The following is a 26,651-nucleotide window of genomic DNA, read 5'->3' as shown; positions in this document are numbered from 1 at the left end:
GAGAGGTGCGTTACTATGGGGACATCTGTGGGACTCTTTCAGACCAAGAGTGACAACCCAACTCACTTTAGAAAAATGCAAGTTCGTAAGGAAAGATTTCAGTAATGTGACAGGCATGGTTTGCTCATGGCAAGTGAGAGGCCGAGTCTCTAGACTGGGAGTGTGGGCCCCCAGATGACCCTCAGTTGCACCCACTTTGCACTCACCCCACCTGCTGTCTGCCCAATTCTGGAGGTTTTGATGGTTGGAGAGGCCACACATTGCTCCAGGCAGTGGCCCTGTGGGTAACTGTGGGGCGCTGGGGAATTGGGTCCCTTCTTATACAGTTTGCCAGAAGTGTGAAGGCAGTAGACTGGGCCTCCCCAGGGCAGTCCTCCGATCAGCTGGTAGTGGGGGCCTGGCAGTGAGAAGAGGGTGCTTGTTGGTCACATGGATTGTTTGGAGCTGATGCTGTGAGATTACTGAGTATCCCAGACAAGTCTACCCCATGTGGTTATTACATATTACCTATTCCACTAATACACAGAAAAAATGCAAACTATCTATATAAAGCAAAACCAGTTTATTCATGAAGCCTTGGATGAGAGGTTAACCAGGACCCCGTGTGACTTGTATGTTTCTTCTAGAACAGTGGCTTGGGCCTTGAGGACTTGCTTGCCTCAGGCCATATCCTGGGAAACTGACATCTCAAGGGTGAATTCATCTTCCTGGGTCAGAGTTAGCTCGAGGTCACATGCTCCTGAGGTCCCTGAAGACCACGTGGGCTGCATTGCGTCCAGCGGCTCCCATGACACCTCCTCCTGGAAGGGAGCCTCCCATGAGCCAAAGCTGTGCTCACCCCCTCCCACCCTTCTATCCACGGGATTGCCAAGGCACCAGCCACAAAGCAGAACAGGGAAGACTAAAGGGTGGTGCTGGGCATGGGTAACAGAACCACGGGGGAGGATTGTCAAGACAGATCCTGGACACCGCTCCAGGCTTCCTGAATCCATGCAGGAAGGGCCAGTGCCTGGTCCAAGCAAGTGTCCCCCTTTGCCCTTCCCAGCCTGAGAGCTGATGGGCCAGATGGCAAGACTCCCAGCGCACGAAACTAGAATGTGGGACCAGGGGTTGAGGGGAAGACCTGGCGGTACAGGCCCATCTGGGAGGCCGAGGCCCACGTAGCTCAGAGGAAGCACCCATATGAGATGAGCCTCCATGGGGTCAGTTAGGCCTGGGATGGGAGCAGGGAAGAATTTTAAAATTGAGAAACTGGACTGTGCTGATCCTTACTGGTCTCAAATATGGATGCAGAATTTAGACACATGGGTCCCTCACAACCCCCAGGGGGAACTGGAGAGATGCCTCCACTAGGACGTGTCCCCAGGCCTCACGAAGAGGGGGTGAGCGAACCTGAGGGTTCTGGCTGGAGAATTCTCAATGCAGGGGAGCGCTTGTTTTCCTGGGAGTTCCCTGCTCCCCTCCCTCTCATCTCCTGCCTTGTTCACCTTCCCCTCTGTCTGCAAGCTTCTGATGTCTGGCCAGCCCTCGCCACCCACCCAGGGTAGTGGGACCGAGGCTCACTCACCAGGATGGGCCCCGCTGCCACAGAGATACAGGCCACGGAGGGGGCTGCGGTAGCCGGAGTGCAGGGGCACAGGACGCGCAAAGTACAGCTGGTCCAGGCTCATGGCGCAGTGGAATACGTTCTGCAGAGGCAGGGCCATAGTCGTTAACATAGGAGTGTTACAGTCTCCACCTCCTTCCCCTCCCCTGTTCTCCAAGGAAGGTTCTTCTCCTTCCAGGATGTTTTTGGGCTCTCGTGATGCAGAATGAGAAGAGGAACAGAGGGAACAGGCACATGTCCCAGGACTGGGGGTGAATTTTCCTAGAGGCATTTTTCAAGAAGGAAGAAGGGTTGGGTGCATCTTCAGAGGGTGAGGAAACTGAATGGGAGAGAAAAGAGAGATTTTAAAAATTGTGTTGTGGACTATAAATCCCCCTCACTCTGTTTGAAAAGTAGAGGAATTTGATTTATTTTGACTGCTAATGTGTTTTCCTTTGGCCAAGACACTCATCTGAGCCTGGGCCCCAGGGTCCAAGGTCACAGTGAGTGGCAGACCAGGGTGCTGGGACCCAAGTGGGGTTCTACTCCAATGGCCTGGGTCAGACCAGCCGAGGAGGGAGGGGTGTGGGGGAAGGGGAAGATCACACCCGAGGGGTAGGTCTGACAAGAAGACCAACATCTGCTGGAAATCATGGTGGGGGTCACCATCGCCTGCCCCTCCAGTGTGTCCCCAGCTGAGCTTGTTCTCTTCCCTGGAGTTTCCTCCTTGACAGATGGATGGCATCACTTCCCCCTCCTCGGCCTCCAGGTGGACCCTTTACGTTCCCTCCACCCCCGTCTCTACACATGCATTTATCAAGATGTCTCAATCCACCTGCTCCAAGCCTTCCACCTCAACCCTTTTTCCCTTCCCTCTCCACTGCCTGGCCTCCCTCACTCTCTAGCCAGCCTATGCTGTCCAGTTAAAATATAATTGGAGCTACACATATACTTTTAGATTTTCCATTAGCCACATGAACATTTAAAAAGAAACTGGTGAAATTAATGTTAATAATATATTTAATTTAACCCAATTAAATAATATGTTTAATTTAACCAAAATATCATTTCAACATGTGGTCGATATTAAAATTATTGATGAGCCTTGCTGCATTTTTTTGGTCTTTGCCATCTGGGGTGCATTTTATATTGAAACACATCTCACGTTGGCCTGGCCACATCTAAGTACTCAATAGCCAATCGCAGCTAGTCGCTGCTGTGTTGGCCCTGGTGTCCTACCCACTCCCTGCCTCCAGGCTCAGTGAGTGAGTCGTTTGATAAATTGAAGAGAAGTGTAAGATCAAGCTGCCTGGGGGAGGGGAGGTCCCTCTGGAGAAAGGCAGATGGGGGTTGCTGACACGGACGTCCGGGTAGAAATCCCACAGTTCTGGTGACTTGCCCAGTGGGCGCTGCCTCTCCCGTCTATGTCTCCTCTCTCTTCCCCCACTGCCTACAACTGATCGTGTCTCTGTCCTCTGTCCGCTGTGGTCTCTGTCCCTGTCCTCCCTGCCTGAGGCTGGGTGTGGAGGGCCAAGATAAAACCAAGTGGGCATGTCAGGGATTGGAGGTGCAAAGAGAATGAAGGGAGAGTGTGATGAAAGCCTCCCATCCTATACGAACTCACCCCCCCAGGAAGCCCAAAGACTCTCTCCAAGTCAGGGGGTGTGAGGATGTCTCTGCCCACCACGGAGCCCTTGAAGCCAGGTGCGTAGGCCTCGATGCAATCAAACACTGGGTGCCAAACACAGGGAAATGAGACAGCGTTATGAAAAAGAAGAGGCTTATGATTATACAATTTGGCAAGTTTACTAAATTCGTTAAACTTTACATTTAAAATGAATATTTTTATATGCAAATTATACCTCAATAAGCAAAACAACAACAACAAAACAAACAACATAGTCCACCAGCAAATAAACAATTCTTTATGAAGGCCTGTGGGTCTCAGATTATTCCAGCCTCCCACTCTTTCCCACCTTTATGCTCCAACTCTAAACTCTGTCTCCCCTTAAATATGCAAAAATTTCTTCACCTCATTGATTCACTCAAGTTATTACTTTTGCTTGGAATGCCCTTTGCTGCCTGGTCAACTCCTATTCACCCTTTAAAACCCAGCTCAAATGTCCCTTTCTCTGGAAAGCTTTCCTGTCACTCTGGCTTGTGGCTCCTCCTTTGGTTCACACAGTCTGTTGACTGTAAGATTGGTTTATTATTCTCCCCCATTGGACTGTGAGCAACCTGAGGGCAAGAACTATGTCTTTCTGGCTTTCTTGGCCCACAGCCTGGGCCCAGCAGGCACTCACTGTGTTGATTTTGGTTTCCTTGGGTATTCCTCTCTCCTTGGCACAGGGCTTGCAGGTGTTAATTCGGAGTGGGGCCATCAGGAGGTGAGGGGTCCATTCAGGCCACTCAGCCAGCTGTCACTATGGAGACCTGACGGTTTAGCTCTCCTTACCTCTGTCTGCGTAAGCGTTTCTCTGCTGCTCGTCCCAGGCCTTGCCTCCAGCCAGCGTGTACGGTGTGTACTGAGTGAAGAGGGAGATGACGTGGCAGCCAGGGGGGGCCAGGGTGGGGTCCAGCGAGGAAGGGATGCAGAGCTCGATCAGAGGTCTGTGTACGACAGGGGAGGAGAGAGGGCAGGGCCTGAAGAGCAACGCCTGCCTGAGGGAAGGGCCATGGAGCCATCCTGAGATGACGGGACAAAATGAAGACCTGAGCTGGGGATGCTGGGGCCGGATGGATCATCTCCGTAAGGCTATGGTGGTGTTTGCCTGCACGGGCTTGGTGACCCGCAGGACAGCCCAGACCACCCACGGGGAGCCCTCTCATCCCCAGGTCCCTGACTCAGCCAGACCTCCAGGCTCCAGGCTCTCAGGTCCCAGCCGGCCCAGGGAGGGGAATGTGCAGTGGGCCCTGCTCCCCGCCACACACATCACACCCTGTGATCTAACCAGGGGCTCGAGCGTCTCCAGGTCCCCCACCTCTCGGAAGGCAGGCCATCCAGGGCGTCTTCAAAGGCCCGGTGGACAAGGAGGGTGTCCTCACAGTTCAGGTGGATGGAGCACTGGTGATGGGGCAATGGCTGGCCCCTGGGAGTGTTGGGGGCTGCCAGGAAGTCAGGCAGCCTGTTCACAGCCACTGAGAGACCAAAAGGGAGGGTCAGGGCCCAGCGGCCTGGGTCCTCAGCCCCTCCAGGGCCCTCCTTCTCTGCCCATCACCTGCTCCCCGACCTGGTGGGCTGGAAACAAGAAGCATGAAAAAGTGTTTCACCTTCAAACAGGGGGCAGGCTGGGGGGCAGGAATAGAGACAGGTCAGTCTTTCCCAGACACGGAAATTTCTCACTCAGAAAATCTCAGAAGAGACAGTTCTGCAGTCCGCTGTGCCTCTTACCATTGATCTTGGTAACAGGTGACTGGGTGTCCAGTTGGGCGATTCTTGCCACGAACTCCTCAGGAAGCCATTCCTGAAAAGAGAAGGTTCCACCCTAGGGGTGGCTGAAGCCCCAAGGGGGCTGCCTTCCTGCTTTACTCAGACTGGTCCCTCAACCTCTGCTGCAGGAGATCCTCTCCCTCCCTCAGAGTTAGCCAAAACACCTCCTCTGTGAGGCCCTCCTGGACTCCTCCCACTCAGTATTAACCACTTCTGCCTGTGTACTTTGCCAGCGTCCTGGCGGTAAGTGGCCCAGACCAGCTCCTGCTATGGATGTGGCCCAAGAGCTGCAGCCTCTTTCTCCTCTGGCCTCTAAGCTCTTGGAAGTCTTGATGATCTCAAAATTGTCTTAAGATGCTTTTGAAACTGGTGCTTGCTGAATTTTATTAGTGGAATCACTCAGAAAAATGATGCCTTGTCCCCAAGAATAAACCCCACGTCATTGGGAGCTCCATGCTCATACACATATTAGCACATCTTTGGGGGACAGGGCACATGTGGTCAATTGCAAAAGCTATTCCAAGTCCCCACCCCTCCCTATACGGACACCCCTTTCTATTGCCCTCCCACTGTGACTCTTGAGCTTGGTCATGAGACAAGGCTAATGTTAGCAAATAGGAAGCAAACAGAAGCACTTGCGTGATTGAGTTTGCTCCATTATGCTGTGCGCCAGACCCTGAGGACATGTCTGGACTATTGCGCTGGGGGATAAGAAACACATGGAGCAGAGCTGAGTCATCCCAGACACTCTGACTGAGACCCCTGGATTAGCCACAGCCGTCAGCAGGGCCCTCGAGTGCCCCTCAGCTGCTGGAAGATGTGTGGCTGAGCCCAGATCAGCTGAACTCAGTCAATATCAACTGATTCCTCCGTGTACTAATCCATAACTCTTGTGATATGCCCAGCAGTTGTGTGGTTATTATGCAACGTTCATGTGATGATGGGTTATTGACATAAACAGTGGAATCAGAGCTGGTTAGAGGGGAAAAATCAGAACAGCAGGAAAGCTGTAGAAACAACTCTGGGTTGAAAATCAGACTTGGGTTCTAGCTGTGGCTCTGCCAATCGCCAGTTGCCTGGGCTCGGTCACCTCACCTCCCTGGACCTTTCCCTCACCTGTGAGGCTTGTTGCTACCTGCCTGTTAGGTAAGTGGAGAAGGACAGGCTTCCCCAAGTGTGGGGAGACTTGGCATTCACATCTCCCACCCTGATGCAGCCCCCTGAAGCCCCCAGGTTCCAACCCCCAGCCCCGCCTGTGCTGAGAGATGCCTCACCTCCTGGCCCAGCCTCACCTGTGGCGTCAACTTCAGGAAGGTGATCTGTGGCGACGCGTTGGACAGCACCACTTTGCTTCTCACCTCCGAGCCGTCTTGCAGCACGACTCCTTGAACGCGCCCGCCACTGCTCACCTGCACCTTAGCCACCGTCTAGGGCCACCGGCAGGAGCCCCCAGGACCCCCGGGGAGGGAAACAAGGGTTGGCTCTTGGGGGATTTCCACTGTTTGTGCTGCTCCTAGGCATTCACAGCCTTCTCATCCCCTGCCGATTTCCTGCAGATCCTGGTGAGGCATCAGCCCACTCCCCAATGCAAAGGCTCACCCCAAATGTGCGATAGTAGTGCAAATTCAAAAGGGGACAGGCCTGGGTCATAGCTGCTCAGCCAGTGACAGTGTGCAGAGCCCAAACCCAGCCTTGTCCATCAGTAAACTAAGGACCCTCTGAATCTGAGACTGTGTTCTATTCTAAGATACTTGCCAAAAATCGGGGTGGGTGTCAAGGGGCTGTTCACCTTTTCGGTGAAGATGCTGACTCCGTGAGCGGTGGCTGAGCTTGCGATGGCATCAGAGAGGGCACCCATGCCACCCTGGACATAGCCCCAGGCCCCCCGCATCCCCTCCAGACTTCCCATCACATGATGGAGTAGCACATACCTGAAGACAGATAATCAGAATCAGTGGCTGGAGATGGGGTTTAATCTCCCCAGAATTCTAGGTGCAAATATTCTTTCTCTCTCAGTGCCTTGAATGGACCACATAATTCACTTGCAATTCTACATCTGCACATGCTGTTCTGGAATCTAGAACCCCCTTCCTCCCTCTTCTTTTGTTTGGCTAATTCCTCCTGTCCCTAGAGTTTCAGATGAAATATCTCTTCCTCATGGGGGCTTCTCTGAGCCTGGACCACATTGCCTCCCTGCCTCGTTTTCCCATCACAATGCCCACAGTAAGTAGTTCTCCACTCCACATTCTATATCTGCCTCTCCCATGGGGATTTCAGCTCCATTCACTACAGTGTCTTCAGCACCTAGTGCAGGCAACTGCTCCATCCATATTTATTGAAAGAATTAACAGGAAAAAAAAATGTCTTAAAGGCCCATTTCACAAACTGGGCAGTGGCAAAGCCTCCTGGACACCCACAGAGAAAAGGACCCGGAGGCCCCAGCTAGAAAATCCTAATTGGCTGGTTGATCTTGGTCAAGGTGTTGCAAGCACTTGCCAACGCACCCCCGCCTTTTCCATGGCCCTGGGAAATTTGGGGCTGGCTTACTGTGTGTTGAAAAACGACTTCTGAGGGATGCTCTTATCCCTCGAGAGATAAGCCACATTGACAGTTTCTAGCTGCATCTTCTGGTGCCCTGGAAATGGCCCAAGACTTGGCAGCATCCTCTATCCCTACACACACACACACACACACACACACACACACACACACACACACACCCTCCATTCCTGCTCCTACAGGACTCATTCAGTCATACCACAACTGCACACTTCACTGTGTCTGACTGCCCCCTCTCGGATGAGGCTGTCAGCACACCTCCCACTCACAAAGGGAAAGGCAGCGTCCCATCCATGTGAAGGTGTGTGTGTGTGTATACGCGCTCATCCTGGAACCCAGGGAAAGGGCCTGCGGGAGAGGGGCAGGCAACGGGGCTTCGTGGGAAGGGGAGAGAGGATAGATAGATAGGTAGATGGATAGATGATGCATAGATAGAAAGAGAAGATACTCATGTTGAGACATCACAGCAGGAGATAGGACCGAGGCTCTTCTACTGCAGCAGTGGGGAGCAGTGGCTAAGAAGGAAGACTTGGCAGGGGTGCGGGGGTCAGACAAGTCGGGCTGGAAATCAGCTCTGCCCTTACTAGCTGGGTGACTTTGGGAAGGATATATCCCTTCTCTGAACCACAGCTCTCCAGTGTTGCCTTGAGGGTTAAATGAATCCTGTGTGAAGTAGTTGGCGCCTGCCTGGTTCATCGGGTGAGTTCAATGAGTGATAGTTTTCGCTCTTGTGGGGGTATCTGCGCCCCTCCCACTGCCCCACCTCACCTTCCACACTCACCCACTTCCTGGAATGTAGGGATTTGTCATGGCTCCAATCACTGCATCCGTTGCTAGAGTGGCTTTTAGAGGCTCAGACTCAAACCACTGATCCAGCACCTGAGAAAGCAGAGTGGCAGGGAGAAGGGCTTACCTGGGGAGCAGAGGCCCCATCATGGTGAGGTCCAGCCTGAGGCTGGGGCACCACTCACCTTGGCAGCTGGAGCTGTGAGGACCTGGTAATACTGGGGCAGCTGGGCTCCCAGGATGCAACCTGAAAGAAGAGATTCATAAAATGTAAACCGAGACAGGCAAGAAGGGAGCACTTTGATCCTAATGGCTCTGCACCTGTTTCTTTATCTATAAAATGGGAGTCATATTTTCTACCCTTAAAAGCTACTGTGAGGATTAAATGAGGTAGGTAAAGCATTTCTAAATCTATAGGCACTTAATACATTTTAACTGTTAGAATTATTTTGGGGCCATTTTAAATTTGTATCTTACTCTCTTTGAATTCTCTAAGGCTGTACCCTGGGAGGCAGTGGTTTGGCTAACCCATTTCTCTGACACTGATTTAAACTAGCTCAGAGAGTAACTGGGCACTAGAACCTTGAAGGTAGAGGTCATGAACTCTAGGTATTTTGCCCCAGTGCTGAGCTTGCTGTCTGGCACATAGCAGTTGCTCAATAAATGTTTACTATGTGACTGCTTGATGCATGTTAATTGCATGAGGTTCCTTGGACTGGTGATGTGGGAGGCAATGTCTGCTCTTGACATTTGTGATAGATTCTACTAGCTTGGCTCCTTCACCCTCCCTGTGTCCACACACTTTGCCCTGTAACTGCACTGCCTCCCACCCTAGCTGAGTGGACCTGCCTTACTTCCTGATTCTGGGCTCACATGATTTGCTTGGCCATTGGAGTGTTTGCCAAATTGATGCAATCAGGGGCTTGAAACTGGCCTGCACCTCGGGGTTTGCCGTCTGCACTTTTGTCATTGATATAAGAAGGTCATGCCTGGACGAGCCTGCATTTTCCAAGAAGAGGATGAGAGGCACCTGGAGCAGGGCTGCCCCAGCCACAGATGCATGCATGAGACCAGATCAGACCAGCTCAGCCCAGTTGGGACCGGCTAAACCATGCAGACACACGAGAAATAAGAGTTTATTTTTACATGCCACTGGAATGTTGTAGTTTGTTATGTGGCAACTTTGTGACCACAGCTAACTGGCTCAGTATTTTTGTAAAATATAGACGGTCTGGTCTTTGTATCCTTGTTGTTTGTTGTTCAATTGCTCAGTCGTATCCAACCCTTTGTGATCCCATGAACTGCAGCACACCAGGCTTCCCTGTCCTTCACTATCTCCCGGAGTCTGCTCAAACTCATGTCCATTGAGTCAGTGATGCCATCCACCCATCTCATCCTCTGTCATTCCCTTCTCCTCCTGCCTTCAATCTTTCTCAGCATCAGGGTCTTTTCCAGTGAGTCGGCTCTTCACATCAGGTGGCCAAAGTATTGGAGCTTTAGCTTCAGCATCAGTCCTTCCAATGAATATTCAGGGTTGATTTCCTTTAGGATTGACTGCTTTGATCTCCTTGCTGTTCAAGGGACTCTCAAGAGTCTTCTCCAGCACCACAGTTTGGGTACACTTTGTACCCTAGAGGAGTGGTAGAAAATAATAGCAGGCTTGGTGAAACTTCCCTTCTCATACTCACGGCAGACATCACTAATTCGCCACAGATATTTTCCTGCTGAGTCCAATCATCTAGCATCCTTCTTGTATGGGGGCATCTCTTCAAACTCCCTTGGCCCCATCTCTCTCAGCCTACCCCAGCGATGGCTATGGTGATGAGTTATATGCAGGCTCCGGCCAGCTGCACACAGTGCAACCTGACCGCATCTCACCTCAGGCCTGTAAGATGCGCTTCTTCTTCATTTCTTCCCTGGGGCCTCTCTGACACCATGACAGAATACCCATGGGACTCGCTTGGCACCCATGGATGCACAACCCAGAAGTTAGTGCCTCATGTGGGAGTTAATACCCATGGGGGCAACCTCTGAATGCTGGGGAACAGAACCCAGTGGGTAAATGTTTCCCCTTTCTTCTCCTGGGCACGTTGTCACATGCATTCCCTAAGGCTCCTCAGAAGGTCCAGGCAGGACGTTATCACTCACAGTGGTGGCCAGTTCAGTAACGCACCCTGGTACTGACTCTCCCTCTTTCCCATTCCTCCTCCTTTCCCTAGGATCCCCCTTCAAAATGAACGACTTGAACGTAAGCCTTTGGTTCAGGTTCCCTTTTTAGAGCATGCCAGCCTAAGATAAGACTGTCTCACTTACAGCGCTCTAGGCAGCCCCTGTTAATTGACAGCAGTTGGCAGGCTGCCTCAGAGGTTCAGGCTTATGTCCAATCATGGAGAAATTGGGCTCAGCCACATGAAAGCATTCATCATGCGCTGATACCTGCCCTTGGACTTACCTGCCTGCCACAGGGGCTTGAGGGTGGACAGCGACTTGAGCCTTTGTAGCAGGGAACCCCGCTGGAAGGCCTCCAGGTCCACCGGGGCTGAGTCCAGCAGAGGGTCAATGGCCAATGCCAAGCGATCCATGAATGCCTCATATTTGGGAAAGGCCTGGAACAGGGCTCTGAGTCAAGGTCCCACTGCCTAGAATTCTACAGGACCCTGTCCCCATGATCTGCCCTCCAGACCACCTGGCCTGCTGCCCCCCAGCCAAGCCTTGATGATTCCTCAGGCCCCACGCCCTGCCAAGCATGACTCCTCTTGGCCGTGCAGAGTTACCCCCAGTTCTAGGTCTGTGCACTGTGTCAGCACTAGGGGCGGTGAGAGAGAGCCTGCATAGTAATAGGAGGAGGTCACCAGGGGGTGGCAGGGACAAGGTCTAAGGCTGGCCAGTTGTCAGCCATGGAAAACTCAAACCCCCTAGGACATGGTCTCTGTGATAAACCAAAGACCACTTAAAAGTTTCTTCTCTCTGTCCTGTCTTTCTATATCTTACTGGTAGAAGTAAGATCTCATGCTCTGTACCGCAGCATGTTGACTGTTCCTTCCTGGTCTGCAAACCCCACCCCGCACATCCTTTCATCATCATCAGGAACAGAACCCTGCCTCCCTTCACCCCACTATCTCCTACAACAGAATGCATATGACAGCCTGGTTATGATCCCTCTTCCCTGGATGGGTGACAGGAGCAGGGATGGACATCTATGCCACCTGAGGCCCTATCTTACTTCTTAGCCCAGAGCTTTTAATTTTTGGTTCTAGAACCCTTGGATATACCCATGGAATTCTAACACCTATTACATTAAGAAAAGCTCTGTGTTGAATTGCACTGGAGACTCTTGATTAAAATGAAGGTAAAACAGCTTTCCCTGCAACAGGTCTTCAATGTGACAACGTGCAAAGACAAAACCAGAATTCTGCTCCTGACTTTCCACACTGAGATGTGGCCTCTGCCTCCTATTCCTGTGGTCACCAGCCATGGCTACGGCCACTGTCCTGTAGCCCAGGGACCCAGTCTTGTCCTGAATCCTCTCCAGTGCATCTGAGATGGGTAGGACTTGGAGGAGAGAGTGTAGGGAGTGCAACCTACAGAGTGCAACTGTACAAAAGAATCATGTGAAAAGCACTTAAAAAGAAAAAAAAAAAAAGCAAAGCTCCCAAGTGACCTGATTGTCCACCAGGTTAGGAAACCACTGGTTAAAGAGAGAGGCTGGATCCGTGGTTTTCTTGGTTTTACCCGATAGTAGATTAAAACAACAAAAGTCATCCCGCATGGATTGCTTAACCCAGGTTCTTCTTAGAAAAATGTCTCCACCAAGATATGAGTTAATGGTACGCCATTGGCTTGTATCTAGGCTTGGTACAACAAATGGCCATTCAGAGAATCTTTTTCTGTCTGTAAAACCAGTCACACCAGACCCATTACATTCAATGACTCATCTAGACAAAGCTACCCAACAAACTCCTCGCAGTGCAGTCCCAAGGGAAAAACTGTGCCTTCTGCATCAGACCTGCTCATCATCACGGATACATTCTTGCCTTGGGCTGCCAGGGAATGATGCCAAAATAGATGAATATTTATTGTAACTCTCTTATCCTAAATTCCTGATCCAGTTTGTTCTATCCTTAACTGTCTCTGATTTGCCTTTTTTTCTTTTTGACCTTCATGTGCTTTAATATGGATAACCACTTGGAATTCTGTCTGAAAGAAGGAGAGGTATAAGGACATATCAGTGGATTCCCTTTTGAAACTTGAACAGTGGCTTCATGCTGAACACAAACGGGTTTGAGGGTCTCCCGTGTCCACTGGTCTTAGCCACTGTTCTCCACCCCTTCTCTTTGCAGTGCCCAAGATCAAAGGCTGGCACAGACTGGAGCCCTCGTAGGGCAGATGGGGTGGCCTGTCCACACCCTTGTGGCCTTGGAAAACCTGCCCTAGGAGAATTCCAACCAGGCCCATTTCCTTTCAACAGTGGCCTCCAAAGGACTTCGCTGGGGGTCCAGTGGCTAAGATTCTGCACTTCCAATGCAGGGGGCCCAGGTTCAATCCCTGGTCAGGGATCTAGTTTTCACATGCTGCAACTAAATATCCTACATACAGCAACCATAAGACCTGGGGCAGTCAAATAAAAAAAAAAAATTTTAAAAAAGAGCCCATCTCTCAGGAAATAATGTTTAAAAAGAAAAAAGAGCAGCCTCCAGGCTGAGATGGAGGAGAATATCTATCAGTGGTAACTTTCCCTACCTGGGCATCCTTCCTTGAGAACTGGGCGATCTGCTTCTGATTTTCCGCCATGTCTGTGCCCAGCAGAAGAGACCGGGGCACCTTGCCCCCTGCGCCCTCTTCCAGCATGGGGGTGAAGGAGTAGGGGTTTCGAAGATGAAGTCTCAGCCCATGTTTCTGCAGAACACAGACAGTACAGGTAAACATTTGAAGGGATCTGCCCATGACCCTTCTCTGATTGTGCTTGGGTGACCTGTATTTTTTTGGGTTCCAAAATCACTGCAGATGGTCATTGCAACCATGAAATTAAAAGACACTTACTCCTTGGAAGGAAAGTTATGACAAACCTAGACAGCATATTAAAAAGTAGAGATATTACCTTACCCACAAAATTCTGTCTCGTCAAGGCTATGCTTTTTCCAGTAGTCATGTATGGATGTGAGAGTTGGACTATAAAGAAAGCTGAGCGCTGAAGAATTGATACTTTTGAACTGTGGTGTTGGAGAAGACTCTTGAGAGTCCCTTGGACTGCAAGGAGATCCAACCAGTCCATCCTAAAGGAGATCAGTCCTGGGTGTTCATTGGAAGGACTGATGTTGAAGCTGAAGCTCCAGTACTTTGGCCACCTGATGCGAAGAGCTGACTCATTTGAAAAGACCCTGATGCTGGGAAGATTGACGGCAGGAGGAGAAGGGGATGGCAGAGGATGAGATGGTTGGATGGCATCACCAACTCGACGGAGATGAGTTTGAGTAGACTCTGGGAGTTGGTCATGGACAGGGAGGCCTGGCGTGCTGTGGCCCATGGGTTCACAAAGAGTCCGACTCAACTGAGCGACTGAACTGAACTGACCTGACCTGTATGTATTTAGGTACCTGTATGCAGGTACCCAGGGGATTCCCAGGTGGTGCCAGTGGTAAAGAACCCGCCTGCCAATGCAGGAGACATAAGAGACGTGGGTTCAATCCCTGGGTCAGGAAGATCCCCTGGAGAAAGGAATGGCAATATATTCCAGTATTCTTGCCTGGAGGATCCCATGTACCAAGGAGCCTGGAGGGCTACAGTCCATGGGGTAACAGAGAGTTGGACATGACTGAAGTGACTTAGCACGAACATATACATGTAGTTTCCCAAGGGATGTGGTCCTGGTTCCTATCTTTGATATAAGCACATAAAAAGCTCTCTTGCCCAGGCACACTCTGGCAGACCATACCACACCATGCGACGCCACACATACCTACCCCGCCATGCTATGCCACATTACCCAGTGCCAGGGACTATACTAGGGCTTACAATGGTTACATCACAATGGCTCTGTTAGTATATCATCCTCACTGTACAAATGCAATAGCAGAGGCTCAGAGAAGTGAAATAACGTGTTCAAGGTCACAGAGGGAGGCGGATCCAGGTTTCAAACCACATCCCTGTGACTCCAAAGTCCTGGCTCTCAGCAGTAGTCTTTAAATGCTCCCATTTCAGAAATAATTAAAACTGAGAAAGACACAATAAAGCCACAGTTATGTGAAAATCCATACTCACAAGGTAGATAAATTATTCACATTAAAAAAACCCTTTTATTTACTTTGCAGACTCATTTACTCCACGGTCACTTTAAATGGAAGGTCCCTTGATGCATTTAAAATATTTGATTTACAAATATTTGATTAGCACACAGAACCTTCCAAGAGCACATTTACTTCTTCAAAGAAGGTGGAGATAAAAGGGGCCTGTGCTACCACTACAAATAAGACTTCCTGTTTCCTCTAGAGACTTTTTTCCTAAACCACTTTTTTGACATGTGATTGACATACAAGGAGCTGTATGTATTTAAGGTATGCAACTTGACAGATTTGGCCTCTAGAGACTTCTTCCCCCAGATACACTTTGGTCTGCTCCCACCTCTTTGAGGTCTTTGCTCAGATGTTACCTGAGCAGCATGCTCAGCTCCCCCCGACTCTTTGGCTCTGCTTTATTTTTCTCCAAAGCACTTATCACCACCTGGTCAATGACATACTTAGTTTTCCTCTGTCTACCCAGGTAGAATGTGAGCTCTGTGAACTCAGGGGCTAGTCTCTTTTGCTCAGCGCTGTATCTGCAGCATCTAGACACCATGTGGTCAATACACAGTCTATTGACTAAATGCACTGCTGCAGACAGGGCACCACCCAGGAGGACAGAAACGAGATCTGTGAGCAGAAGTGCTAGGAAAACACACAGAAACCCAAAGAGGCCTTTCCAAAATTACAGCAGAAGTCTCCCCCAACCACGGGCGTTCCAGACTGCAGGATCTCCATGACTGAGCATTGTGGGGGTGAGTTTGAGTGTTGGAAGGGGTGGGGCTGGGAAAGCTACTGGATCCTTCCTAATGCTGAGATGGGGAATTTCTTTGATTACGAACTGGAGGAATTTCCAGCTTGGCTCCTCTTGATACAGTGAACTCTCTACCATGCAGGAGGCACCCTCAGTTCCTCTGAGTCCCTCACCCTTGGCCTCCCATCCATCACCAAGTCTCAGAGCTCAGCCTCCAGACCTTGTCTACATCTCCCCATCCCTCTGCCCCGCCTCAGGTCAGCTGGCACCTTCTGAGCCGCCCTGCAACAACTTCCACCACAATCCACGCCATCCAGCAGGAGGACTGATCTTTCATAAAGTCATGAACGCCATCACCTCGCTTCCCAATTCAGCACCTCCTCTGTCTCCCTGCTGTGCTCAGATAAAACGCAGGCCCTTCCTTGCAGCCCACAGGCCCAGGCTCCTCTGGCCCTGCCCCTCTCCCATACTGTCTGCTGCCCCTCTGCCTGGTGCTTCTGCTCCGGCCATTTGACCTTCCTTTCCCTTAGGCCTGTCCACTCCCACTTCCTTCGGACTGGAATACTCTCCCCTCAGATGTCCATAGTGCTGGTGACTTCTTGGCATTTGAATGTCAGCTCCAATTTCCCCCCCACCTCCAAGGGAGGTTTTCCTGGTCACCAGTCCAGGCTGGGCCTCCAGGCCCTCATTGTTGTGTTGCCTTATTTTCCTTTCTACAGGTGTGCTTACCTCCACCTGAAGTTCTCTCACTAAGAGCTCAGCCTCGCCACCCTCCCTCACCACCTTCAGTCCACATGTCTCTCCCAGGGCCTGGCACAGGGCAGATGCTCAAAAACATTTGCTGAATGAATGAATCAATAAACCCCCAAAAAGGGATCCAAGAAGAACCCAGAGTTTGCTTCATGTCTAAGTAGTTGAACATGATTCATTTATTTCTCTGATTCCAGGACTTTCTCCCATAAAGAGAGTGACTGTCATGTCTGACTCCTTGTGACCCCATGGACTTCAGCACGCCAGGCTTTCCTGTCCTTCACTATCTCCTGGAGTTTGCTCAAACTCACGTCCATTGAGTCGATGATAGCATCCAACCATCTCATCCTCTGTCGCCCCCTTCTCCTGCCCTCACTCTTTCCCAGCATTAGGGTCTTTTCCAACGAGTCGGGTTTTCACATCAGGTGGCCAAAGCATTGGAGTCCCAGCTGGCTGTCCTGGGCACTGTGCTAATGATGAGTGAACACCAACTACTACAATAGCCTCACGAGAAAGGAGGAAGAGGAGCCTCCGTGTCACATTCGGAAACTGGCCTGGCCTCAGAGGTGAGCCATATTTCTCCCATTAGATGTCAACAGTCCCACAGTGATGATACAATAGCCTTCTGAGGCTGGTAAGATTACACCCCTATCTTACAGATATGGAAGACAAGGCACCTCAAGGTTAAGTCACACAGCTGCTAATGGCAGAGCAGGGATTCAAAACTGAACAGTTAGGTTCTAGAGGCTGAAATGGCAGCCCTGTGCTCTCCCTAGGACAGAGGTCGGTCCTGAGAGCTCACATCTGAGACCTGACCCACGGCCACCAGCCAAGTGCACGAGGCTGAGCAGGGTGGCTACCAAGACGCCCCTGGCGGCGGCACATCAGAGCTCAGAACAAGGGGGAGGAGTCGGCTAGACTTGGCTCCTCGGTCTTTTCCTTGTGTGTGAGCTTAACCCCCTGAGTTCCCCCATAAAATGGGGGCTCCTACCCATGCACTTGCCACCGTGCATATCTAGCATGTCTGAAAATTGCCTTCAGCGGTAAGCTGGTTTGTCTGGGGACAGAGACCCCTCCCCAGGCCTTGGCAGGATTTCACCTGATCCTGGCTGGTGACAGGTGTGCTCGCTGTCTCGGGGACTCAAAGAATCATTTCTTTCATGGGTGACCATGGCTTAATGTCTTATTAATTTCAAACTCAGCACAGAGTTGGTGCTGAAGTGCTGTCAGCATCATACACAGATGGCACCCAGGACCCTCTCTGAGTGGTGGGTGACAGAGGCACCCAGCAGCTAAGTGGCTCCGGGAACACACGACTGTGTTTGTCAAAAAGGCAGCGAGGGGTAAAAGGAAACCGAAAGGGCGGGGGCAAGGCTGCGGACTAAGGTAAGGCTAAGAGGAGTCAACAGGGGCAGACTGGGAGTTCCCAGGATGCCCTACAATGGCTCAGGAGCCCGAAGAGCCGAAAGTCTGACTTCTTGCTCAAGCTGCGGGGATGGTGACTGGCTCCCAGGTCTAAGGAGGGCAGCAGGTGGGCCTAGGACCTAAGGCAGCTTTGCAAACAGGTGCCCGGGTGCCCAAGGGCTCCTCTGGGGGCTGGACAGGGCCCCAGGGAGTGATGGTCAAAGCACAGCCAGGATGGCATTCGTGTAAGGGGTCAGCTGCTGCGGCATCTAGGAACATGGGCTTTGAGACGTTTGATTTGTGTGTGAAATTTCTCAATCTTTAAGACAACAGGTGAGCCAGACGAAGCCCATCTGTGGGCAGGCATCACGGAGAGCATGGGAGAAGACACACCCTCGGAGGGAAGAGTAGCAGCTGCCCACTTTCCCAGCCCCCAGGGCACGGAGCAGGTGGATGGACACACACATGTATACACACACACACTCTTACCTTCAGCTCCAATTCGGAGTAAATCTGCGGTCGTAGCAGGCTGAGGAGGTAGGACGCTCGGGAGAACTTAAACCCTGAAGATGAATTGGATGAAGACAGTCACAGTGATCACCAGTGGTCACCCCCACATCCCTCACCCACCTCTTTGGCTCACCTGGGATTATCTCCTCTGTAACAGCCGCACCCCCGATCACGTGGCGTCTCTCGAAGACCGCCGTGTTCACCCCAAATCTCTGCAGGTATGCCGCCTGGGACGAGGCACACAGGCCTTCCCTTTATTTCTGGGGTCGACCCGCAGTCTCAGGGACCTCACCACAGGGCTGGCTCAAGCTGTCCCTTCCTCTGAGATGCCCTTCCCCCGCCCTTCCTTAAATGCCCACCTCCTCAGATGTCCTCTGAGACCTGACATGACTGCTCACGCCCCTCCACTTCCCAGCACCAGGTGACCTTCCCTCCTGCAAGGCCTGGAGCCTCTGTGAGCTCGTGCCCATCTCCTGGGTGGGGTGGCGGCAAGCAGCCCGGGGGGCGTGTCATGTGAGCACTGAGGACACCGTTCCACTCCCCTCCTTTCCTGCTGGGGCGACCTCAGTACCTGATCCATCTGGCCTCAATTTCCCCCTGTGCAAAAATGGGGCTGATGATAGCAGCAGCCACTTTTCCTGCTTCACAGGGCTGCTGTGAGAATTCTCTGAGCTGGTTCCTAGAAGGAACTTAAACAGGGGTCCCCCTGGCACATGGGGACGTGTTCAGTCAAGGAAGCTATGATTATATTACGGTGTCATTTGGGGGAACAAATGTTTCAAGGGAGAGTATTAATTTTTCTCTAGCACTTGGTGGAAAATCAATAAATATTTGTTGAACCAAACTAGTCCTGCATCTACTGACCTAAAATGCTGGCCCTCCCACCATCACCACAACCAAGGCGATAACATGGATGGTGTAGCTCAGAAGGTAGACTTTTGGTGACTGCTATGCCAGATGCTGTGCAAGCATCGCCTCATATGATCCACCTTAGAGGTAGGCACCGTGATTCTCCCATTTCACAGAGGAGGAAAGTGAGGCTCAGTGAGGCTAACAGCTCAAGTTCACAGAACTGATGAGGAGAGGTGTGGAAACTGAATCCGGTCTGTACACAGAATCTACGCTCCTGACACACCCTCACGAGAAAGGAGGGAGAGGGGCCTCCGTGTCACATTCGGAAACTGGCCTGGCCTCAGAGGTGAGCCATGTTTCTCCCATTAGACGTCAACAGTCCCACAGTGATGACTACAGACAGAGGTGGTCTGAGACCATGATACATGTGACAGAGCAGGGCCACTTCACAATTGTGTCTCAGCAAAGACGAGACAAGATCTGTGGATCACCTCAAGATCCCAAACACTGGCTCTCCTGGCCAAGATGCACGATGCCATGCGTGCGTGGTGACTGCTCTCTGCACGCCAATCTCCCCTCCCTGCAGACACGGTTTAGAGATGCCCCCCTCTCTCTGACAGTAACCAGTCTAGGGCCAACTCCCTACTTTCTGAGGCTGTCCCCAAATCATCCAGCGAAGTGCACAACCTAGAGTAAGTTCCTCCTATATCCTTTCATCCTGGGATGCCCCAAGGTCACCTTTTGTGCAAGGCTTCTTGAGCCGGGCCCTCAGGGCATATCATCTATTTCCCTTCCCCTCAATTCAGTGAGGGTGGGCATTTTAATTCTCATTTTATCATGGGTCAGAGAGATAAGCTGACTGGCCTTAACCTTCACAGGTGGAAAGTAGCTGAGCTGGGAGACAAACCCATGTTCATATTAATATAAAAATCAGTGTTTTAAATCATTGATCAGTTGAGTTAAATAGGGGGCTTCTCTGATAGCTCAGTTGGTAAAGAATCTGCCTGCAATGCAGGACGCCCTGGTTTGATTCCTGGGTCGGGAATATAAGCTGGTGAAGCGATAGTCTACCCACTCCAGTATTCTTAGGCTTCCCTTGTGGCTCAGCTGGTAAAGAATCCACCTACAATGTGGGAAACCTGGGTTCAATCCCAGGGTTGGGAGAATCCCCTGGAGAAGGGAAAGGCTACGCACTCCAGTATTCTGGCCTGGAGAATTCCATGGGGTGTATAGTCCATGGGGTCGCGAAGAGTTGGACACGACTGGGCGACTTTCACTTTCACTTGAGTTAAATAATGTCTCCTGTAACTTGTTCGAATAAAACTGCTATACTGGGGGAAAGTATTAAGACGTAACACAGGTCTCCTGGCTCTCCACATTGTTGCGTCCCCTGCACTCATATTCTAGAGCAGACGCTGCTCAGGAGAATGTTCTGTGTGAATCTTGAGGCCTGAACCTCCACCACACACTATGGCCTCCGAGGGGTACATGGACTCTGGTTTGAGAAGCACAGCCTCAGGGTCACCCTGGCCTGCGGTCAGCCTGGGACCCAGATGCCAACTGTGCCGGGCAGGGCCCTGCCTCCTCTGCTGGATTGGCTCCCTCACTGTCTCCAGGGTGCACCTTGGACCATGTGTAGCTGCATGTTCCCCAAGGTGGTGCCTGGCCTAGACCTAGCTGGGGAACATTGGCTCTGTATACAAGGACAGCCCACCATCTGGGGTCACAGGGCCCCTAGCCCCAGTTACCTGCTCCCTAAGGTTCCAACCTGCCTCCCGTGTTATGTCTGTTACACACTTTCCCAGCCATTTATCACCTTGGTTTTGAAAGGTCAAGGGGGAAACCTATGAGCATTAAGGAGAGGCAAGCAATCCTATATCGTCTTTAAGGACTGTGGATGTCCACTTGAGCCAGTCACTGGTCAGCACCAGGGTGAGGGGACCAGCTGGCCTTTGCTTCTCCTCAGCGACCCTCATCCTGCCAGCTTCCTCACACTCCTGCTGGGAGCCACACACCCAGGGGCCAGTGAAGTGGGGCGGAGGGGGAGGGACTCACAGCCACCAGCCCGTTGTGTCCTGCAACGAGACAGAGGAGAGGGGAGGAAAGTGACACTGGTCAGTGCGCAGATACATTGCTTGAGGAGTGTGGCCACCCACCCCTGTCCCCATGCCCATGAAGATCCTGGCGAGATAGCAGAACTTGGGGGACCCCCTCACCTGTACCTGGATGTTGGAACAGCATCTAGCTTGATACTGTAAGACACCTGGTCTTCGGGGAGTCACAAAACCCTGGTTCTTGCCCTGAATTGAAAAAAGTCCTGTCACCTTGGCTTGGCCGATGGCTCATGCTGGAGTGGGGACAAGGGGAACCCACAGGCATTAGATGAAAGCGACCCCACAAAGCCTTGCTGGGCTTCCAGCAAGGGAGGATGAGAAGATGACTGTCGGAGGGAGTGTCAGAGTTGACCTAGGGGAAGAGAGGGAGGCATGATTGTGCTCTGAGGCCGGTGTCCCTGGTCATCCAGGTGAGTGCTGGTCATGTGGACAGCTGCTGCCAAGCAGGGCTTGCTTTGCCCAAGCAGGCCGTGCAACTGCTCCAGAAGGGGAATCTTTGTCAGTTTCCAGTGTTCCCGAGACAGAAGAGCTCAAAATGAACTCAACATATACAACCTCAACGTTTGCTATAATTGCTGAGTGTGCTTCAGGGTGCTAGACGATTGTGCAGATTTGTCTGGTATAAAGTTTCTTTTCAAAAATTTTAGGCAGGCAGCCTCTGGGGTGCAAGCCCTGAACTTGGTTTGGGGTCCCATGTCCCACACCAAGTCCATGGCTAGCCAAGTGCCCCTCCAGCTCTGAGAAGCTTCAGGATCACTTGAAAACGTGTGTCATCACTGATTCCTGGAGCCCTCCCCAGAATCGACTGGGCAGGTTGGGGGCAGGGACTAGGATGGACTTCACAGAAGCTCCCTGGTCATTCAGATGTAGGTGGTCTCAGACTCACAGGCCTAGCACGTGTTTTATGAACTAATATTGAATCATCATGTGATAAGCATGTCATGATCTATTTGATTATATTTCATTTAAAAATGCTGGTTGATATAGTACTGTTTTTACCTGCTTTTGATAATTTTCTTAAGAAAGTTAAAAAAGTGTGATGGATGGGAATTATGAATGAATTGCAATCTGAAGTCTGAAAAGTCATGCTCAAACACATACAGCGAATTAAAGGCAGACTGTCCTGGGCTCACCCTGGTGTCTGCCGTCTTTTTCATGTATAAACAGAGGGCCTACTGGGCTTGCAGTGTCGCAGGGAGGATGACCAGTAATATACCTAAAGCACTTGTGCCTTAGCGGACCCATAATCAGTGCTGATCATAAATCCTGGAAAACTAATAAAGGCTTCCAGGCAACAGGGTCCAGTTCAGTCATCACATGTAAGCCCGCAAACACACAGACCTCAAATGGCAAAGGGCAGGGATCCAATAGCCCAAGTTCCCCTCCACCACTCCCCCACTCTAGCTGTGGCTGAAACTTTGTCCTGAGGCTTCTGGTGACCTCTCTCTTCCCCTGGAAGGAGTCTTAATCTGCGGGCTCAGCTAATCTCCAGGCCTGAATGCAGGGTTCCTTAGGCAGTAGGCACAGAGGGATGCGGGGGAGGCGTGTGCTGAACGTGGGTTCCCGAATGTGTGGGCTGCAGGCGCCACATCAGATCCACTCCAAGAGCTGGTTAGGTGTGATGATCCCCTCAGAACCCTAATCACCAGGTAGGGAGCCCTTGAACTGCATTTTAACAAGCTCCTTGGGTCATCCTTTAGGCAAATTTGGTCAAATAACTGAATCAGGGTGATGCCCATGTTACTGGTGTTACTTCAGGGAGCAGAGATGATCTGCATCTCAGAAGATGCTGCTGTGCTCCTCACTCAGGTTGGATAAGCCTTCAAACCAGGTTTCCTGCCTTGCTTGGCAATCAGAGAAGCAACATTGAAGAAAAATTCACACCTGGGACGCACACTTGTGAGCCATTCACCTAGGTACTTGGGGACCTAGGATCAACTCTCTCTGCCAAGAGACAGCAGGGGTGAGTTGTCTCCAAGGGCAGAAAAGGGGGAGTAACTTCCGTTTACTGAGCCCAGTCAGTGGGCACTGGAGCTGGAGTCCCCCAGCCCTGGAAGTTGGTGAGACAGTTGTCAAACACAGCCCCTGATAAAAATTATATAAACTTACATATAATGTAATAATGATATTATTACATAATGAAATAATGATATTAAAAACAAAGGTAATCTCACTCAAAGCTTGTCACTTCCTAATTGTTTTACTATATTTTCCTGTTGTCTATGCCTTCACGGTTATTTACATCCATGGACACATACAGGGGCGACGCTACCTGATGATGCCTGGCTGCATCTCTCTCCCAAATTCACATCCAGAGACATCACATTGGTAACTTAGAAAAAGGCTGCAGTGGGAGTATTCATACCATGGAAATCCACGAACACTACACACCAGGGCCTGGGTTTTTTTTTTTTTTTTTTGGTTGTTAGACTTAAGAAAGTGATGGAGAAAATGCTAATAATGCAAATTAAACTTAACTGAGAGTTGTGCCCATAGCAGTTACATTGTGAAACAGAGCAAACAGTTGAGGAATTGTTCTTCTCCTGTTTGCAAAATATTATCTGACTGAGCAAGATCATTCCAACTGTTGAAGGAGGAGAGAAGTTCTGACATAAATCTTTGTTTCACTTTCCTTCTGCTCTTTAAAGAAAATAAAAATATCAAACAATGTTTCCTTCAGAACTATTTTCATTTGTCTAATTGCAGCCGTAGGTTGGTTACTGAGTTCAGCAAAAGTCACAAGCACTTGCTAAGAGTGGACTGGCTGCCTGGAATTTAGAGTATTGTCTATTTTATCTGCAAAACTGTGCTACATTTCTTTGACTTCAGTATTTACAATAAACTTATGTATGGATATATATGCATACATTCTCCCCTGGAGAGGTTACTGGTAAGCACTTAGCAGCACAGGACAGCTCTCCGTAGGGATGAAAATGAAGAAAGGCGCAAAAAGGGATGCAGCTTTAAAGCTGTGTGATGAGCAGGTCTTTGCAGGCCTGTCATCCCCTTTCTGTATAAACCCAGTTGGAAATGTCAGAAGCAGAATTTGAGGCTCCCTGTGAGTGGAAGGCCCCGAGAAAAGGAGCCTGGTCCTGGCCTGGTACCTCACAGGCTCAAGGTGGAACCAGTGCCCTGCAGCCTGGGGCTCAGCAAAGTGCGGCAGGATCACTGCAGCGGGTCCTGTACAACCCAGTTGGGCAAGGCAGTGACGGCTGTCACTTCTGCAGATAGGCGGGAGGACCTCTGGGACTCGTGTCACTTTTCCCTAACTCCCCTTGACGGAATGACTGTAGTGTCTTCAGGATGGCCTCAGTGGTCAGGTGCTGGTGACCAGAACTCAGGTCACTTGTGTTAACTGCTCACACTAGTTAGTCATGTCTGTTTGTGACCCCGTGGACTGTAGCCTGCCAGGTTCCTCTATCCGTGGGATTCTCCAGGCAAGAACACTGGAGTGGGTTGCCATTTCCTTCTCCAGGGGATCTTCCCAACCCAGGGATTAAATCCAGGTCTGCACTGCAGGCAGATTCTTTACCATCTGAGCCACCAGGGAACACTTGGGCTGGCAGGATTTCACAGGTCTGTTGTACCAGGGCTCCTTCCTTGCAAGCCTTATCTACCATTTGCTTTCCAAGAATGTGGCAGCAACTAGCTAATTTCACAGGAGATACATGGAGACTCCTGAGCTCACTTAGCCCCCCTGGTCATCTTAGATGGGAAGACTCAAGCCCATGGAGGGCGAAAATCTGCTCCAGGCCACACAGCACATCGACGGCAGAGCCAGCTCCAGAATCCTGGCACCTGCTCGCAGACGGGTGGAGTTTTCACCCTAGCACTTGCTCTCACCCCAAATCCTGGCCAGCCTGTGCCAAAGCAGTGAGAAGGCAGGGGCGTGGATGCCCCCGACCCCCGACCAGGATTCTGAGCAGGCTGCCCTCTGGCCCCTCAAATCCAGCCCAGCCCGCTTTACCTGCGCCTACCACCACTGCATCGTACTCAGGCTTCAGGCGTCCCCTGGTGTCCGAGAGAGCTCGTCTCCATGCGGGGTGGGGAGAGGCACCCATGGCCCTGCTGAGCCCTCGGCCATATGCGGTCATTTCTGCCTAGGACTAGGCTGGGAATTTGCTTGCAAGCAGCCTTTTGTGCCTCTCCAGGCAGGGGGAGGAGCAGGGAGAAGGAGGAAGAGGAGGAGCTGCAGCCCAGCTGCCGTATTTGGCCCTGGGCCACGACTAAATGGGGACACTGAGTTGCCCGCGGCCTGGCCTGTCTACCCGGGGCAGAGTCCTGGGCGGTCACCTGTTGACCTGGCAGAGGTCCCGCGCCTCCAGGCCTCCAGAGCGATCACTGTGCTGCTCCTTCTCCAGGGCTCTGCTGTGCCAGGCGCTGTGCCGACCCGTCGTGCTACCCCTCATGTGGGCCCCAGACGCGGAGCACTGAGGCTCAGACGAGTGTGTGCGTGCGCGCGCGCGGGTACATGTGTGTTCCAAAGGGCCGTCCCCTCCCCTGCGCTGTCCTGCTTCTCATTAAGGAATTCAATGTCCAGGATGAGCTGGGGGTGGGAATCCAAGTAAAGAGATGGACTCAGGTCCAACTTCCTGTCCTTCCAGCTTGTAACAGGGAGTTGCTCTATGCCTGTAGCAGGCTCAGGGACCCGCTGCCTGAAGGACCAGGGTCTCTGCAACACTGCAGGGGGAGGGGGGCAATCTGCCCCAGGGACATCCAGAGAGCCCCGCGTCCTTGCCCAAATGCTTTAATGACATCTGCTTCATAGGCTTTCACAAAGTTGGAAAGGTTTGGGGGGCTAGTTCAGTTCTCTGTGATTCTGGGGTCTGCCTTTTTCTTTTGAAGGTCTGAACATTTCTCTTGCGTATTTTGGTACCTGTCTCATTTCCCAAGAATCCTCAAGGATTTAAAGACCACATCTGTAAAAATGTTCAGCTAAGTGCTCACTCTCCTGTGCCCTGTCCTGAATTAGGGGCCCCTCTGCTCCCTGCCCACTGGTTAGGCCATTCCCCATGTAGGATAAAAGGACCCTAGGGGTTGGGAGTCTCTGTACACCTCTGACATGTGTCAGCCTTCTAGAAACCCACTATTAGAAGTGCATTTCACAATTAGGAGAAAATGTGGAAAACTGCCTCTGGGTAAGAGGGAATTCTGGGGACATTTCTACTCTCAACTCAGACACCCCTCCACACGCCACGGAAAATTTACACTCTGTGTGTCTCTGCTAAAATACAAGTCAGGACCTTCTCCTCAGTGTTATTTATAATACTGAAAAACTAAAAAGACTGGTTAAACTGGACTTGCCACATCACATAGCGGTTAACAGGTAAGGGAAAATAGTAGGTGACAAGAGTGGAATCTAGGCTTTAGTTCTTCCCCTTTTGCTCTTCTGTATTTTCCACAATCATGTGGCAATTCCCATTGGTGAAGTCAGGACATTAAGGAGGAAGGCAGTCCCCGTCACCGCCTGACTGTCCCTCACTGCCACCTTCTGAGGCCTTTAGCCCAAGGTGTGGTTCTAGCTTTTTCAGTACCCATGGCCCCGCAAGCTTCTCACTTAAAGGGAAAGAACAGTCTTTGCGTGAAATTCGGCTCTCATCTGGTGTCACACGTGAACCCTCGGCTCCACTGC

The 26,651-nt window shown here is 51.2% G+C and overlaps 1 protein-coding gene across 2 annotated transcripts; it reads right to left on the bottom strand.

The window, feature by feature from the left end:
- Nucleotides 1-547: 547 nt before the first annotated feature.
- On the bottom strand, nucleotides 548-25,190 carry PYROXD2 (pyridine nucleotide-disulphide oxidoreductase domain 2). Of its 2 annotated transcripts, XM_043475773.1 has the most exons (17): nucleotides 24,987-25,074; nucleotides 21,128-21,205; nucleotides 20,961-20,980; nucleotides 18,187-18,280; nucleotides 18,033-18,106; nucleotides 13,101-13,256; nucleotides 10,813-10,966; nucleotides 8,546-8,607; nucleotides 8,356-8,453; nucleotides 6,805-6,946; nucleotides 6,308-6,442; nucleotides 4,977-5,049; nucleotides 4,567-4,723; nucleotides 4,041-4,195; nucleotides 3,210-3,316; nucleotides 1,568-1,688; nucleotides 548-800 (listed from the first exon to the last, which is right to left on the bottom strand). In XM_043475773.1, the coding sequence occupies exons 2-17, from the start codon at nucleotides 21,144-21,146 to the stop codon at nucleotides 730-732; spliced, it is 1,638 nt and encodes a 545-aa protein (XP_043331708.1). In that variant the 5' UTR covers nucleotides 21,147-21,205; nucleotides 24,987-25,074; the 3' UTR covers nucleotides 548-729. The 2 variants fall into 2 exon arrangements, with proteins under 2 accessions (XP_043331708.1, XP_043331707.1); XM_043475772.1 differs by lacking the exon at nucleotides 21,128-21,205 and having other exon boundaries at nucleotides 24,987-25,190.
- Between the last annotated feature and the right edge of the window lie 1,461 nt (nucleotides 25,191-26,651).

This window comes from Cervus canadensis, chromosome 8, assembly GCF_019320065.1.
Source record: "Cervus canadensis isolate Bull #8, Minnesota chromosome 8, ASM1932006v1, whole genome shotgun sequence".
NCBI lineage: Eukaryota > Metazoa > Chordata > Mammalia > Artiodactyla > Cervidae > Cervus > Cervus canadensis.
This window is presented reverse-complemented; position numbering and strand designations above follow the sequence as displayed.